At 42.7% G+C, this 18,637-nt stretch overlaps 1 protein-coding gene across 1 annotated transcript; it reads left to right on the top strand.

The window, feature by feature from the left end:
• Positions 1–15,366: 15,366 nt before the first annotated feature.
• fam181b (family with sequence similarity 181 member B) lies at positions 15,367–17,864 on the top strand. The gene has a single exon (XM_072476550.1). The coding sequence runs from the start codon at positions 15,656–15,658 to the stop codon at positions 16,727–16,729; it is 1,074 nt and encodes a 357-aa protein (XP_072332651.1). The 5' UTR covers positions 15,367–15,655; the 3' UTR covers positions 16,730–17,864.
• Positions 17,865–18,637: the final 773 nt, after the last annotated feature.

An 18,637-nucleotide genomic window follows, 5' to 3' on the forward strand; every position in this document is an offset into this window, starting at 1 on the left:
AGAACCTTTTACAAGAGTTCTAGTTGACTGTGTTGAATCACTTCCGAAAAGACAAAGTGCTTGTTAACTATTATGGATGTATCCACTAGATTTTCTGAAGCAATATCGTTAAGAAACATTGCAGCCAAGAGAGGAATTAACCAAGTTCTTTACTGGATATGGCTTATCAAAAGAAATACAATCAGATCAAGGGTCAAATTTCATGTCAGGATGATTTAAATAAGTCATGAATAGCTTGGAAATAAAACAGTAAAAATAATTTGCGTATCATGCAGAGTCACAGAGAGCATCAGAGAGATGGCATCAAACTTTGAAAACTATGAAGAGAGCATGTAGTGAAGATTATCCTCATGAATGGGTCAAAGGGATTACATTTTTATTATTTTCTGTGAGTGATCCACCAAATGATTCTACAAGATTTGGTCTTTTTGAATTGCTTCATGGACATGAAGTTAGAGGAACACTGAAATTAACCCAAGAAAAGATACTGAGTAAGAAATCAGAGACTAAACTTTTGATTATGTATCTAATTTCAGAGAAAGGCTTTTTGCCAAATCTGCATATTAGAGTGAGGCAGTAAGCCTTACTCTAATGTGCAGATTCCGGAGGTACCTGAAGCTTTGGGATTCAGCCCCTTCGCCTCAGAGACCTTTGGTGATCACAAAAGGGACCAGATGGAACAGCACTCATGAGGGTCTACATGGGGATCAGAGGCCCCCAGATGCATGTCCTTTGGGCAGGGTGGTGCCCTGGCACTGCTGGAGCCAGCAGGGTACCCTGGCAGTGCCAGCTTGGCAACCTGACAGTGGCAGCCTGGCACCATTTTAAAATGTATCCTGATCTCTGAGGCACCCAAAACAATCCCTGACCTCCCCTCCAGCTCAAATGCAATATAGGAGGGCCTGAATGCGTGCGTGCAAAAAATTCCAGCTTGGCACCTTGAGAATGCCAAACTGGCACCATGGCAATGCCCATGCCACAGTGCAAACTGGGCACCTCTGCAACACCTTAAAGAATTGTGTGACTGCTTTAAAGAAACTAATCTAGTCATGAATTTGGCAAAAAGCAAATTTGCTTAACCTCAAATTAAACATTTAGGGCAAAACATAATAATAATCTTTATTAGTGTCACAAGTAGGCTTACATTAACACTGCAATGAAGTTACTGTGAAAATCCCCTAGTCATCGCACTACAGGTACACAGAGGGAGAATACGGAATGTCCAATTCACCTAACAAGCTTGACTTTCAGGACTTGTGGTAGGAAACCAGAACACCTGGAGGAAACCCACGCAGACACGGGGAGAACGTGCAGGCTCTGCACAGACAGTGATCCAAGTTGGGAATCAAACCCGGGTCCTGCCGCTGTGAAGCAACAGTGGTTAGCACTGTTGCTCGTGGGACTTGGTCACGTGGCTCCACACGATGCAAAAATACAGACATTTTGGGATTTTCCAGACAGCAAGGATTTTCCGACAACAAGGAAAGAGATTTTAAGATTTCTGGAAATTAATGGATTTTATCATAAGTTTGTGCTGAACTTAAGCAGTGTGGTAGCACCACTAACATAACTCTTGAAGAAGAACAAGCTGCAGGATTCCCCGTCAGCGGGATCTTCCACCCAGCCGGCAGCGCACCCACTGCCACACATTTCCCGACGGCGTGGGGTGGCCCACAATGGGAAATACCATTGGCCGGCTGCAGGAACGGAGAATCCTGCTGCCGGCGAGTTCGTGCCGTGCAGGAAAATGGAGCTAGCAGGACGGAGAATCCCATCCAAGAAATTTAACTGGATGAAGGACTGTCAAACTGCATTCCAACATTTAAAAACTGTGTTGCCAACCACGCCAGTTTTAGCCGCACAAAAATATGACAAACACTTTAAACTGGCCGCGGATGATAGTGACATTGGTGTGGGGGTTGTGTTGTTACAGGAAGATGAATATAGAATTTGGAAATCTATCAGGCATGTTTCAAGGAAATTAAATCCTTGTCAACAAAAGTATTCTACAATTGAAAAAGAGACTTTAAGTTTGGTATTTGCATGACAACATTTTGATATTTATGTTGCCAGTAATTCAGCAGAAACAATCATATATACAGACCATAATCCCCTAAGCTTTCTGGAAAGAATTTGAAATCAGAATACCAGGATATTTAGATGGAGTTTGTTACTACAATCGTTTAATTTGAAAGCCATTTGTGTGGCTGGGAGAGAAAACATCATTGCTGCTGCCTTGTCACGAGTGTAAAAGAGTCTATTGGGAACCTTATGTGCAAATACTTTGGGTTATGTTATATATTAATGCATGTTTTTTAATTCTTCGTAATATGAACTAAGATAAACTGATTTTAAAAATTGGTTGAGAAATGGAACCATCTTTCAAATTTGAAAAAAGAGGGAAGGTGTTAAGAATTGTGGTAAATTAAGATAAAAAAATGAAATTGGGATGAAATAAAATAAAAAGGGTAATTGTTAAGAGCAGCCGTCTGGAGAATGTTTTAATATGCGAATTGGCATACCAGTGAGATAAGCAAGTGTTTACCTGTGTGATTGGGGGTAAACAATGGTCAACTTCAAAGTGGAGAGATAAGGCACCTATATGCAAAAAGGCCAAGTCCACAGGGTGGGTAACATCATAGGGGAAGAATTATGTATCTATAGCACAATAGCTGGAGAAAGGGGCAGAGTAGCAGCAGCTACCATCATAGCCACGCCCAGCTGCAGAAAACAGTCTCACCCTGAAGACAAGTTATTGCTAAAAGGGTAGCCACTTAAAATCAAAATTGAAACAGAGGAGATTATGCTTTCACTGAAACTGAAGACAGTTTACCCGAAGTGGACAAATAACCAGTGCGTGGTAATTATCTGCTGGATTTAACTCATAAAGTTATATAATATTGGATGTTGTTTAGGAAGAAGGGGTGTCTCAAGAGTTCAGCAAACATAGGTAGTTGGGAACAAACTGATAACTTCACGTAATACTATGTGTGTATCGCCTTCGGCGTAGTTCAGTATACTGTTGGAGTGTTTTATAGTCCTTCTTATTGTGTATTTTTCTTTCACCTTAATAAACACTCTTTATTAATTGATTACAAAATGACTGGGCTATTCCTCTCTTGTATTCTCACAGTATACCAAATTGAAAATATACACCACTAGGAACCAGTGTTCCAAGTTACGCTTCTGGGTTTTGAGATACACTCGCATTTAACATCAGCGGGGTTCTTAATAGCTGGAAGTAAAAGATCCCATGGCACTATTTCTATGAGGTGTAAGGGAGTTGTGTCCTTGCTAATGTTTATCCCTCAGTTAACTTCACAAAAGCAGATGGTTTGGTCATTAGCCCTCTGCTGTTTGGGGGTCTTTCTATGCACTGTTGCATTTACATTTGAACATACAAACATCTGCATTAGGAGCAGGAGTAGACCATTAAGTCCCTCTGCCTTAAAAATATTAATTGACCTTGCCTCTACTGCTCCCTGGGGAAGAGAGTTCCAAAGATTTGAGACCCTCTAAGAGAAAACATTTCTTCACATCTCCATCTTAAATGAGAGACCCTTTATTTTTAAAATGTGTCCCTTTCTCCAACAAGAAAAAACATCATTTCAGCTTCCACCCTGTCAAGTCTCCTCAGGATAGTATGTTTCCTTAAAATCATCTCACAATTTTCTGAACTCCAATGGATACAAGCCCAGCTTGTCCCACCTTAAGATAACAACCCCCATCACAGGTATGAATGAATCTTCTCTGAACTGCTTTGAATACATTTTTATCCTTTCTTAAATAAGAAGACCTAAACTGTACACAGCACTCCAGATGTGACCTCACCTGTAGAACTGTAGCAAAACATCCCAACTATTATATTTCATTCTCCTTGCAAAAAACAATAACATTCCATTTGTCTTCCTAATCACTTGCTGTACTTGCATAATCAATTTTCCTGATTCATGTACCAGGACACCCAGGTCCCTTTGCACCTCAGAGTTATGTAACCTCTTTCCATTTAAATAATATGTTGATTTTTTAAATTCTTCCTGCCAAAGTTGACAAGTTCACAGCACAGTGGCACCGTGGTTAGTACTGTTGCTTCATATCACCAGGGTCCCACGTTTGATTCCCAGTCTGTGTGGAGCTGTACATTCTCCCAGTGTCTGCATGGGTTTCCTCCCATAGGTCTGAAAAGATGTGCTTGTTACGTAATTTGGGCATTCTGAATTCTCTGTGTAACTGAACAAGTGCCGGAGTGTGGCGACCGTGGGATTTTCACAGTAACTTCATTGCAGTGTTAATGTAAACCTACTTGTAACAATAATAAAAATTATTAAAAGGATTGTTTTCTCACATGGTCCTCTATCTGCCAATATTTTGCCCACTAGTTTAACCTATTTATGTCCCTTTGCAGATTCAATGGGCAGGATTCTCCGTTCCTGTGGCTAAGTGCCGGCTCGAATGGAGAATCCGCGGGAGGTTTACGTGGAAAAAATCGGTGCAAACCCCTCACCGATTCCTGTACCGGCACCAACCAAAACTCCCATCTTCTGTGCTGAAAAGCCGAAGAATGGCTGAGTCCTGGGCAGCACATATGCACGGCTGACGACATGCAACCGTTGCGCTGTACAACATGGCATCGGCCGTGCATGGACTCGCCCTGCCATCTGTGACCCCACAGCCCAACCTCTGGCTACCCCATGGCCACCTCCGACCAGTCCCCTCTGCCCTCGCAGAAGCCCACCGGCCAGCAGAACGGATCCCGGCCGAGTGTGGCAGCACTGGACACAGTCCGCTGCTGCCAGGCCTGGTTCGGGGGTGGAGCATCGCGAGTGGGCCGGTCGATGAGGCGTCAACGACATTGTGACTGCGTGCCGAGCACGTCACCATGACGCCATATTGGAGAGGATGGAGAATCGTAAACCAGTGTCAAACCGGCTCCGGCCCTGATTCCGGCGTCGGAATCGATTCTCCGCCCGATCGCCGATTACGATATAGGTGTTGGGTATCGGAAAATCCGGCCCCTTATGTCCTCTTCGAACAATCTATCTGTGTATCATCAGCAAATTTAGTATCAATATATTTGGTCCCTTCATCCAAGGCATTGATATAAATTGTTAATGGTCGAGGCCCCAGCCCTTATCCCTGTGACAGTCCATTCCTCACATCTTGCCAACCCAAATAAAATACATTTATCCTCCTCTCTGAATTTCTTACATTACAACAGTGGCTAAACTTCAGTAAGTACTTAATTGGCTCTAAAGTACTATGAGGCTAGTCAGTGGTCATGAATAGTGCTGTATAAATGCAAGTATTTACAAATAGTTTTGCACTACCTCACAAGCATGCCAAATTAATTTGTCAGAGCTCTTTTGGATATCATGCAGATACTGCTATTGCACTTTCTTCCTGTCTTAATAGACCAGGTCTACAGCATCAGCAGCATTATCATCAGACTTTCTGGTATTCACTGGGACATCTACAATCAGGCTGAATAAAGAAGCAAAATACTGCGGATGCTGGAAATCTGAAATATAACCAACAAATGCTTGAAATACTCAGCAGGTTTGGCAGAACCTGTGGAGAATGAAACTAGTTGCTGGATTCTCAGTTTCCCAAGCTGCATGTTTCTCAGAGTCGCACTGTTCGCTGGCGGCGGGGTTTACTCCCACCACTTGTCAGCGACCCATTGAAGCCACCTCACACCTTCAGGAAACCTGTGGGCGAGGATGCGTTGCCATTGGGAACAGATAATCCCAACAGCCAGAGAATTCCAGCCTGAGTTAATGCTGCAGGTCTGTGACCTTAGGCTGGATTCTCTTGTTTCCTCAGCCGAGTGTTTCTTGGCGGCATGCTGTTCACTGGTAGTGTAATTCTCTTTTCCCGCCATATGTCAATGGGATTTCCCATTGGAACCACCCCATGCCGCTTAGAAACCCATAGGCAGGGGTGCGCTGCTGCCGGGAAAAGTGAATCCCAATGGCCGGAGAATTCCAGCCCTTATCACAACTGGGAGAAGCTAGAAATGTAATAGGGTTTGAGCAAGGCAAAATTAGGTGATCTGATTACCTGATGGAACTTCAGAGCCTTCAGGACTCTCTTTAATCTTTAACAACCAAGCTACTCAGGCTTGTTGTCAACAGAATTAAGAGCAGGTCCCATAGCCCCCTCCACCTTATCCTAAATTAAAGAGGCAATCCTAAGACATAACAATCTTACAAACTTATATTTGAAATGCCTCCCCACATAGATAAAATTCATCATTGAAGTGATGAGTTTTCTAAAACATTATCCAAAATATAATTACTTATAACATTATACTACATTTAAAAAAATATATATATATTTTATTCAAGATTTTTTGGCCAAACATAACAGCACATAGCGTTTCCTTTACACAGCAATAAAACAATATAAATAACAATGGCCAGTTTTAAACAAGTAAATAAATAATATATGAACAAAATCAAAAATAAAACTAAATGGCAACTGCCTTGTCCAAGATAAATACTCTCCAAAAATACAATCCAACAATCCAATATACAATTACATATACCAACTACCTATACATATACAATAACATCCCTGAGAGTCCTTCTGATTCCTCCCCCCCCCACCCCCACCCCCCCCCGGGTTGCTGCTGCTGTCTTCTTCTTTTCCATTCCCTCTATCTTTCTGTGAGGTATTCGACGAACGGTTGCCACCGCCTGCTGAACCCTTGAGCCGACCCCCTTAGAACGAACTTAATCCGTTCCAACTTTATAAACCCTGCCATGTCCTTTATCCAGGTCTCCACACCCGGGGGCTTGGCTTCCTTCCACATTAACAATATCCTGCGCCGGGCTACTAGGGACGCAAAGGCCAAAACATCAGCCTCTCTCGCCTCCTGCACTCCCGGCTCTTCTGCAACCCCGAATATAGCCAACCCCCAGCTTGGTTCGACCTGGACCCCCACCACCTTCGAAAGCACCTTTGATTATACTACATTTTAACAACTAACTGACTACATGCACTGCAAGAAATATCCTTCCCTCATCACCCTACCTTGACCCTCCATCCCATGTTGTCACATTTTACCATTAAACAGTCTGCTTTGGCAGCATCATAATGTTTAACCAAATGCATGCAACAGTTAGGAGTCAAAGTACAATTTATGTAGATTTTTAGAGCTCCAACTTTCTTCCAAATGGGAGTTCATTCTACCACTGGAAGCTTCACATTCTGTCATGCATCGTAGTAAATTTCCTTTCTTGTAACAAGTAAATTTCACAATATTTTTATGTCTTTGGTTAAAAGATGGCATAATTGGTTCAGTCTGGGTAACGTTATCAAGAAACACACTGCTACTTGCTGAAAATCCCTTTTTTTAAGCCAATTTGTAAATTATTTTTCCCAATCAGTGAACTTTCCTAACTCCTTCCATATAAAGCAATGGGCTTCATCCTGCTGAAGTTTCAATTTACATTCCAAAACTTGAATTTGTCCTTGCAGTTCCACAGTATCAGCATTGGTTACAACCAGGTCACTGTGTTTTAAATCATTGGTCATATCCTCCCTGGAGTGGCAATCAGCATTGAATTGCCACATCGTACCCAACCACTAGGGTGACACATCCAGGGGTCCAAAAGAATCAAAGTAAATGAGGACTCACCCCCTTTTTTTATGGCACTAGCTGCAATAAATCAGATGAGTTTAAAGGTCCCATTGAAAATAATAGGCCAGAGAGAGGGTAAGTGTCTAAGGTAAGGAGGTGGGAATTGGGGATGTGGAGGGGTCAGACATTGGGGGGTGGACATTGGTCTGGAGGGGTCAAACACAGGGGATGGAGAATGGACATCAGGGAGTGAGTTAGTCAGATACTGGGGATGGTGGGGGCTGGGCAACGGAGGCAGTAGGGGTGTCAGATGGACATCAGGGGGTTGGGAGTGGATGTGATGGGACATCGAAGGGCTTGGTCAGTTGTCAAGTGGGGTGTCCGTTGGACAACGGGAGGGGGAGTTGGTCAGAGATTTGATAGTGTGGGGTTCTGACATGGGGGCTTGGGGCGGTTGGGGGAATGGAGGTTAGGTCAGGTCACGGCAGGTGTCCAGCCGGGCCGAGTCACCGTGTGAGGTTGGGGAGGGGGGGGGGGAGGGGCAGGAGTTGCTTGGAACACTGCTACTGTATTCTCCTCTGACACCTATAGTTTAGAGTCTGCAGGAAAACCTATTTCAAAAAGATTCAATTCATTTCTAATTGTTTTTAACTCTTTGCTGTCAGTCTGAGGTTTCTTTTACTCTCAGAACTCTGAGCTTTTCGCTCTTTTGAGTCAAACAATTGTTCTTTGCAACCAATTCAGAGACAGGGATATGTTTTTCCAAGTCCATTGATCTTGCTGATACATCCTTATCTTTAACAACCTCAAATGATTTTGTGGAACTGTCTGGAGGCAGCATATGGCCTCCAGATAGATTCTTTCCCAAGATAAAGTCAATATGATTAATAGGCAATTTAGACATCACACCCACAATAACAGAACCACTGATTAAAGCAGTTTAAATTCACTCCACAGAATAGAACAGGTAAACAATTTCAATCAATGCCCTGTATCTATTTTACTTATTTGACAAACTTTCTGAAGAGAGCTTCATGTCTTTTGCTGACACCCGGTATTGAGTTGGCCCATATGAATAACAATCTTTTTGACCATTTTATCAGGCAAAAATTGAGTTATTTCGTCCTCAACCATAAAACCTCCATAATTCTTTGTGTTCTGATTTACATCCATTGTAAATATATTAGATAATATTTGTTTGTAACACGCTTCACTCAATGGTACAGCTCTAGACACAACTGCAAATGCTTATCTCTTAATTTCCAGCCACCTGCTTTTACATGCCTTATGGCAAAAGTAACATGTTGGCCCCCTCGAATCATGCTTATCCGCCTGTTCCTTTTACTACTTTGAGAAACATCTGTCTTTTTATTTCTGCCATCCCTCTCGTAGTAAAAAGTGTTATGTACATTATCACTTCCCCTTTATCCCTTCAATTTCTGTGTGGGTTTCAAACAAACTTTTCGTCCCACCTAGGTCTTGTGGGATAGTTTGTAATCATCTACCTGTTTGCACAATAGAAGTCTTTTTCTGTCCAGTTCAAATTTGCCGGCTTTCCTAGTCTCCTTGCAATTCCTTTTCTTGTGCTATTTGGAATTCTATTTCAGGTTTTTGCAATTCCCTTTCCTTTTCTGTTTCTCCTTTGAGTTCATGTTTTTGCTTTTCTCTATCTCTTTGCAATTTGAGCTGCTTTATTATAACTGAATCCTGGCTTACTCAGCCTTTCCCTCATCGTTTTATCTGGATTACTTTTTCCTTCCTCAAGGTTCAGATGTTCAGACTATACTGCAACAATTTTAGCCTTCTTAGTACCAATACTTTTAAATCTGTTTCCAACTTCTCTATTTACTTCACATTATCTTTTATTAACTGTTGTAAGGCACTGAAAAACAATTCTACTCTTTTGAGAATTGCTGCTGCAATGGAGGTAGCCATTTTAACTTTTCAATGAATACAGCAAAAATCAACTTGTTTGCTTTAACTCTGGCAAATCCCAGTTTATTTGTCTCAGTCCATGGATTCAAAATCCCGCAAGAGCCCCCAATTCTTTACAATTCCCATGGTAGACTGATAACTTTAAAAAATAAATTCAAACTTCCAATGAATGGCTGAAAGGATCATACAACAACATTTCACATTTAAGTATTTTACTGTAATACACAAATTAAAAGCAATATTGACCAAGCACTATTTTAGTTGGTAACCTGTACTCTAAACTTCAGAAAGGATCTCCCATTTAACATTTAAAATTACCAAAACCTCCTTTCACTGTTATACTTTGCTCTGTCCCTTAAGTGGACTTCTCATTCTCTCGGAACAAGTCCAAAGTGATTCTCATTCCTATTATTCTTTTCCAACTGGATAACCCCTAATCCCAAATTGACTTTCACAAGTGTGGGTTACCCCGGAGATCTCTCACGAGAGCCAAAGCTAGACTAATTTTACAGCTTTGTTTAAACTCTCATAACCTTGGCCTCTTCAATCTGAGCACAAACACCCACTCACAGTTTGCATGGAATAGAGACTTACTGCCTCCATCTCTCTGCTCTCTCTCAGGTTCTTGCAGATTGTCACAGGCTGGGAAGTTCAGTGATATTTTTAGGAAAAGCAGCAACCTGATCCCACAATGGTTTCCTATGGACCCTTCCCCTCTCAAAGCCCAGCTCCACAGTGTAATGAATCACACAGGCCTTGCATCGAGGTAGAAATGCTAATTAACAATCCTCTAGATCCCAAACTCCATATTATCTTGTAATTAAATAGGCAGTTTAAAGAACAGCTGTTTTAAAAACCTGATGTTCGCAACTCCTCCCTGGGACATAGAGACAAATTATCTATCCACAGTCCCAAAACATAACAATCATAAAAAGGTCATACTTCCAACAGTTTGGATAGCAGCTATCCTGTCATTCACACCTCCTCTAGATACATATTTTCTTTACTTTTCTCATTAAAACAACCTTTGGTTTTGTCTTACCCCATATCACTGACCTTCCCTTTTGTTAATGTTTCCACCCCATTGCTTTTTATTTGTTCAAATGATGTAACATTGCCAACTTTTCCCACTTCAGATGAAGGATCAAACACCTGAAATATGAAGTGTTTCTTTCTCTATAGATGCTGCCAGACCTGCTGAGTAGTTCAAGCATTTTCCGATTTTATACTGTCAGTCCTTTCCTAATTAAAAAATTGTGAACCACACACTATGCTGTCATAATTCAGGTACAATGTTGCACAAATAATGCCTGGCACACCTGGACCTAGCCAGACATTAAAACTTCCTTGAAGTATGTCAAGGGTTTGCACAATTCTTAGTCTTTCTTCACATTATCATGCTCCACTGCAGAATTGGTGGTCTTACAAAGAAGCATCATGTGCCATGGGACTGGAGACTATCTCTTATAATCCAACAACCATCCTGCTCATTATGTCTGCTGTTGGAGCTAACACAGGGAACAAAAGCATCAGGAAAGCTCACAGCATGTCATGAATTAATGTGCTGGAAGCTGGGCCTATTATATTTAAGGAAAGAAAATCTTTACAGTGCATATAAATATGTACGTTTATAATTGGGAAATACAACTCATAAGTTAATGATCCTAATACAGGGGGGAATCCAGCATTTTTGTATACTTTCTATAGAAATTGAGCTGCACTAGTGCACCTTGCTTACAGATTGGTTGCAGCAACAAACTCATCCAAACTTTTATAACTGCCGCACAGTCTCCTGACACAGAGTTCCTGGGAAAAGTCTTGGAAAGTGAACCCCGGTCACTATACTCAATCCATAGCTCTTATAATAATAATCTATAATAATAATCTTTATTAGTGTCACAAGTAGGCAATGAAGTTACTGTGAAAATCCCCTAGTCGCCACATTCTAGCGCCCGTTTGGGTACACAGAGGGAGAATTCAGAATGTCCGATTCACCTAACAGCACATCTTTCGGCACTTGTGGGAGGAAATCAAAGCACCCGGATTTCAGAGAGCTATTCTCGTGTTTACATCTGCAGGAGTGGTGTTGGTTTTTCAGGATTCGGCTTTGAAATCTAGGAGGGAGTGGCGGCATGAGCACAATGTCTCTTTTTTTCCTATCTCCGGGAAGTTTTCCAATGCCATCACAAAGCAGATATTGATCAGGAAATTAAAGTTCCATTCCTGATGTTCATTCATGACTGGTGTTTCAGTAGCAGTTGTAATGCTAAATTGAGAGGGGTGGGGGGAGGGGGGTAGTAGGCAGAAAAAGATGTGTGGGCCCCATGGACAAGCGACCTGGAGCATGACCCAGCGCATCTCAATTTATTTTGTTACATTCTAAATGTTAATGATTTGCTGCATCAGCCCAGCTCCTCAGAATTGGGGACCACTCCATGCCCCTACTTTCCATGCCCAAGATTGGAATATCTGGAATGCCCAAGCTGGTGGGCACTGCCAGACATTGGTCACACCCTCTTCATCCAGGCAAATGCTGTGCACTCATACTGTGGTGACCCTGGCCTGACCTGAGTAATTTTGAGGTCTTTAAGTCTATGTGTACTGTTGGGCTGAAGCTTTACAAATGCAAGCAGTTCTGTTACCTTTTCTCGAGGCATTTTATAAACTCATTGTAGTCTTTAGAACCAGTGAAGAATCATGTCTCAGATTCAAAATGCAACTACAACAGATTGTCTACATAATATGAAGCTTTCTCTCTCTATTTCTTTACTGAGATTGACTGCTTGTTCACTCTTATTCTCTAAATATATCAGATAAGCTGTTTGCTTCCCTTCTTAACCATAGCCCATGTACTTAACTGTGTGAGCTGTTCAGCAAATTAACATTTTTACTCTGTGTGTTTTGTGGAATGCTGAAACAATTCTAATTCATCAATAGTCACAGTTCCAACATCAATATAATGATTTCCTTTAAAACTATCAATTAAGACCAAAAGCTACTTGCAACAGTTTAATTAACTTTATACAGTCAGATCATAATTTTATGTGATTAGCTGATTTCCACAACAATTCAAAAATAGATGTTTTGGGGAAGGTGACCATTTCCTAAGCACTTTAATATTCACCAATTGAAATCTGTCACTGTGACCAGGGGTCTGCACTAGAACCTAAAATACTCAGGTTACTTAATGCCATGTGTGTGGCTGAGAGGGGTAGTTGGAGTTGATAACAATTGATACTAATAAAAGAGGAGGAGGTTTAAACCATGTACCTGTGGGTAACTATAAAAGAATTCTATGTCCTTCAATGATGTCGCTAGTTGTTTAATAGTGCGCCTTTCTGAATTGGGAAACAACTTGATGCCTCCTGGAGCATTTGGCAGTTGTCTATAAGTGTCAGTCACCTCTGGCCCTCCAATACAATGGAGAGTGTACTTTGAATTTAGAACAGCCAACAATGTCAGATATTTCACTGATGATGTCATTTCCATTGGATCAAATTGATGGGAAACCACTAAGACGCTAACAGGCCGTAAGGAAAGTGTTTTACATAGTCAATAAAATAGAGGCAGAATTTATTTACACTGCGGTTAAATAAATATTCGAAATATAGGTTAAAGGCACAAAGGGTGCTCGCTGCATCTGTTTCCCTGAGGAAACTATTGATTCATTGCTGTTACAATCATCATTCGCAAAGAAAAAACCCACTAATAATCCATATCTACATGTATCGATAATTTTCAACTTTAGTGTTTGGTTGAATAAATTATGATTGCATATCAATCGATTTTAAACGTGTACATCATCATATTTTGGTCAACCGTGTTAACCAGAAAAACACACTAAAAATTGTCTGTCAACCCAAAAATGCTCATAAAATCGTTCTTTGTACAGGAAAAGAAGTGCGGTTTATACTGTTGCTAAGGTTCTTATTGTTTTCGCCCAGTTTTTGTGCTGGAAGGTCAGCCTTTCTGTGAGTCGCTTTCAGTAGCTTCGCTGTATTGGGCTGAGATAATTAGATCAGTGCTATCAGTTTCACTGTCTTTTTCTCTCACTACTATTTACATGATAAAGAAGGTTTATGCTGGGCGCAGTTTCCCTTTAAATGCCCCACTTTCTTCATCAGTGAATGATTTCACTACCACACGGGCTGGTTTAGCTCAGGGCTAAAGAGCTGGCTTTTAAAGCAGACCAAGGCAGACCAGCAGCACGGTTCAATTCCCGTACCAGCCTCCTCGAACAGGCGCCAGAATGTGGCGACTAGGGGCTTTTCACAGTAACTTCATTTGAAGCCTACTTGTGACAATAAGCGATTTTCATGACATCACCTTGCCATGGCGTACTGGCAAGGGTACCTAGATCCTTGGGAAAAACAAATCGCCGCATTCTGTAGAAATAGGACTCTTTACACAGTGTTATCACTCGCTGGAGAATGTCCACTGGGCATGTCATACCCATCGGGTGATTAGATCACATTTATAGCATTTCATTTAGGGCGCTTCTTCCACACACACTACAAAATCAGCATCAATAACCACGGCAACTGTCTTTCTTAACCACTGTGCTAATTGAAATTGATTCCAACAATTTCCATGCTTTTTTTAAACCCGAGTGTTTCCTATAAGTTGGAACTCATTTGCCAAGTTAAACGAAGAAGGTAAAATTTAAGGTCAAATTTCTTTCTGGCAGATTGAGCCCACACCGGAACGAACTTCTCCTTTAATTTAATAGCTCCAGAAGCTTTTTCAGTTAAATCGACTGTTCATTATTTAGCACCATTTACGAAGCTGTGTGGTGAGTTTTAATGAATCCTTGGCACAAAGCGTCCTTTCAGACCAGGGAAGAATAGACTCTATTTAGACCCTTACGGTTGTACGTCAAAGGCTAACCATAATACTTGTCAAGCTGGGGAAAATTCCCACTGATATGGGAATGTGTATTTTGAGCCTGCAGCTAAGGAATCGACTCTTTCAGGTATACAGGCGACAGACTTCCAGCCTGCAACACAGTAGCACCTGCTGAAGGTAGCCGTACACAAGAAGCCGGCACTTGACACTGGCCTGGAGTATTGTCCAGGACCTTCTGATAAATTTGGAGTCGTTTGGCCGGCATGAAGCTCTAATTCCCCCGAATGCCATTAGCTAAAGTTTATTTAAAGTGGCCCCATGCGAAGAATTTTTTAAAAATGTATCCGTCTCCACAACTGCACTGTCCTCGGTGTACAAGAGGAACCTTTTATTTAAAATGTAGCTTTAAAATATAGCCACAATATTGATTGTTTTAAATTAATTATTCGTGCACAGGTTTGAATTGTAAACATGCATTTGCAGCTCTTCAGATACTCCACATGAATTGAAATTCGCTGAGACTGCATCGGATGTATAAATATGATTTTAGAAGAAGTATTTTTGAGTTATCGCGCACCCGATTATTGTACTTGTGGAGAATTTCCGGGACAAGGCGAGGTATGTGGGGGCTGGAATCCCTATCAATAAATGGTGGAGAGGTGGGGAGAGAGCGATTTCAGCAACAGTAATACTGGAATCTTCTTGGATTGCCAGTCCCCCTAAATGTATTCAAATAGTAACTTCGAATAGGAACATCCGGAATTAAAGTTGTACGAATAAATCCAACATATTTCGACTTGAACTGCTTTATTTTCCCTGCTGCCGAGGCTGGGGATTTGGTCCTGTTGAACTTTATGCCGCAGTAATGAAGTGCTTCTCCAAACCGTGTCCAACCTCCTTAAGCTGTCTGATTTAATGAATTCACAGCTCTATAATAGGATCTGGGTCGCTTTTGACTCACTGATTCGAGTGACGGGAAACGGATATTCTCTCCAGCCAGAGCCTATAGCGAAGCACATTCATTAAAACGCTGTTCACAGGGGTTGGGGGGCGGGTGAAACGATGCGATGATGTATTGCCCAGCTTATTTGGAACAATCTTTAAGGACCTGAATGCCGGGCTGCGCTGAGGGTGGAGAGCTCACTGTTTGAGCCAGGGTTTTGCCTCGGCGCCGGGTCCCCCTCGGGCCAGCCTGAAGCCGCTGGGACGGCTCACTCGAGTTGGTGATGCGCGGCTAAAAGTTGGTCAGCCCCGGGGACTGGCCTCTGCTGACACCCGAGGGCACGGGAGATGGCTGTGCAGGCTGCCATCATGAACCCTCACTTCATCCATTTCTGTTTCCCAGGCTCCTCGATGGAGTATGAGATGGAAAGTGCTTACAGCGGGGCTGTGCTGGGAGAGAGGGAGAGCTCCGGGGAGGTGAAGGAAACGACCAGCGCCCTCCTCAACTTCATCGACTCAGCCTCCAGCAACATCAAGCTGGCTTTGGACAAGCCGGTCAAATCCAAGAGGAAGGTGAACCACAGAAAGTACCTGCAGAAACAGATCAAGAGGTGCACGGGGATGATCTGTGGGAGCAGCAGTAACCCGGCCTCTGGGCAGGAGGCGAGCAGTAAGAGGCAGCTCTCTCCCCCATCCGCCAGCAGCGCCACCCCAGCCGGCCATTTCCAGTGCAAGCCGCCGCCCAAGAAGGAGGGCTCGCAGTCCAGCCTGCAGAGCAAGTCCCTGGCCGCGCTCTTCGACTCGGTGCGGGACCTCCGCCGCTCCGCAGCCGGGGACCGAGCCCTGACGGCGGCGGCCGGCAGCAAGAAAATCCCCCTGAGGAACCGCAACTTGCCGCCGTCCTTCTTCACCGAGCCGGCCAACGTGAAGATCACCTCCACCTCCGGGATGTCCCTCAAGGACCTGGAGAGGGGCAACCCCGAGGCTGCCGAGTTTTTCGAACTGCTCGGGCCCGATTACAGCAACATGATCTCGGCCCAGGAGCCCTTCCTGGGCTCGGCCCTGCGCATCCAGCAGGAGGCAAACTGCGAGCTCGGACCCGTCTACGACTCGTACCGCGGCCTGACCGCCCTCTCCGGGAGCTTCCCCCACTTCCCGGACCCCTGGCTGCCGTGCAATCCCCCCAAGAAGAGCCCGGCAGCCGGCTGCAATGTGGCGGGGCCCGAAGCGGCCAGGACAGTGCCCCTTCACCCCCCCTTATACCCTAGCAGCAGCCAGCCCCCGAGCTCATCGCCTCCGGAGGAACCTCCGCTCAGTTTAGCAAACTTCCCGCAGTTTTTCCCGGAATGTTCACTCCCTCAGCTCCCTTACGAATATAACCCAGGATATAACTGCAGCAGACAAAACTTCCCGAGTCTTTAATTCCCTTTTCGAGCCAGTACTTACTACACAAAGACTTCTGAACTCGGCTGAGTTGTATTTGCCCAGCCTTTACAGGTGAACTGTTCAGATAGAGAGCTCGGTAAACTTTGTATTTGTCAACACGAGTCGGTAATGTGCATTCACTCGAGGCAAACTTACTTTAGAATGAGGAACGGGTGGGTTGAATTGGATCATGAGAGAGAATCACACTTCTCAATGTTTTCCATTGAAAGCACCATGTGACAGCGAGTGTCCTGCTTGCTAATATGTTTTGGTCAAACGCCGTTATTATTGTGTATTTGTTTAGTCTAAAAAATCCTGTGTAAAATATAACCAGGAGCACTATATAATGTGGTGTGAAACTCGTGCTGAGGTGCAAAACCGGTCACTTCAACTTCCAACGTTACATAAAAGTTAAGGGAAAGACTTTTGTTTGAAGATTGGCGCTGCCTGTCTAACGGTGGTTAGATGCAATTGCACTTTGTGGATGGGAAGATTTGACCGAGTAACTCTTGTGTTGATTCAGCGAACAGTTCTGTACGTGACAACGGACGACCAGTCCCGCACTGCTACACACACATGATAATAAGGTATATTGTAGTCGAAATCTGTTTAAAACGATCTAAATTTGATTTGAACACACATGCCAAAATGTTGGGGAGCTAAATACAACCTGCTGAAATAGGATAAATGATACTAAGAATATATGACACGGTTAACATTGAACCGTAATAGCATTTGGTTTTGGAACAAATAAACATTTCTAGATTTTGTTATTTATAGTTATGAAAGGCAGACTGTGTTCATGCCAAACATCCGTGTTAACCGTAAATATTTGTTTGGTGGTCAACGTCTCGGTCTCCATTTTATAAATTTAAATTCCTGGCACCCTGCTGACAACAATATTAGTTTGCCGATGTTATCTTTGTTCAGTTCCCAAAGAGACAAACAACTCTGTCAAGAATTGTTCACCAGGATATTCATCTTCTCCTAGTACCTGCTGTGAATTGGTTTGAGTGTCCTGTCTGTTTAGAACCCCCTGGTCTGTGTGTTATATCGGGAAAGGTACTAATTCCAGCTGCGTCTCGAGTGAAAGGTCAACAGACAAAATAAAGCTGGTCTTTATTTTCGGAAACCATCTGGTCTGTTTTGAAGTTTGTTTTCTTTTCCCTGAAGGGGGCGGGGGGAGGGGGGAGTCAGAGAAGACTTGAGGAAGCAGCAAATCTACTGGGTGAAATGGTCAACTCTCTGTGTTCCCCAGGCACCGTTCTGCATCGCCAACCAACTGTAAAGCGAAGGGCATTGCACTTGTTGGAGAGATACCTCAGGTCAAGTAAAACTCACCAACCTGATTGGCCATAATCAGCCTTTCTGATATTTTCCTTTAAGATAGGTGTTTTATTTCCATTTGGTGGAGTAAGACTAACTAAATAGTGTATGTACAATTGCATGTCTAGATTTGGAAAACAATCCCATAAGTTGTCACACAAAGACTTACCTATAACAGAGAAATCAGTGTTCAGAGGCTTTGCAAAGATATAAAGGCTCTTTTATATCGCAGTTTTCCACATAAGTCATAATTGTCCACCAAAGGAAACATTCTTAAGGTAAAACAAAACGTAATTTAAAATACATTTTATTAACTGACATATCACCATAGTAGGTCCATAACATACATACACGGTTAAATATATGTTCATAAAATCCTCCCCTTTTAAGCCAAATGTCAATTGTCCAAAGTTCATTTTAGGAATCATAAAAAGTTCATCCTTTTTGCTCATTAAAAAGTCTTATAACACCAGGTTAAAGTCCAACAGATTTGTTTTGAATCACTAGCTTTCAGAGCACAGCTCCTACACCAGGTGAACAGGAGTTAGACTGAGAAAGTCCAATAGGAAGGTTCAATCC

The sequence above is a fragment of the Scyliorhinus torazame genome, chromosome 15 (assembly GCF_047496885.1).
Source record: "Scyliorhinus torazame isolate Kashiwa2021f chromosome 15, sScyTor2.1, whole genome shotgun sequence".
In the NCBI taxonomy this organism is placed as follows: domain Eukaryota; kingdom Metazoa; phylum Chordata; class Chondrichthyes; order Carcharhiniformes; family Scyliorhinidae; genus Scyliorhinus; species Scyliorhinus torazame.

Bases quoted from the DNA above. Each gene is read 5' to 3' on its own strand.
- fam181b (XM_072476550.1), top strand. From the start codon at position 15,656: ATGGCTGTGCAGGCTGCCATCATGAACCCTCACTTCATCCATTTCTGT.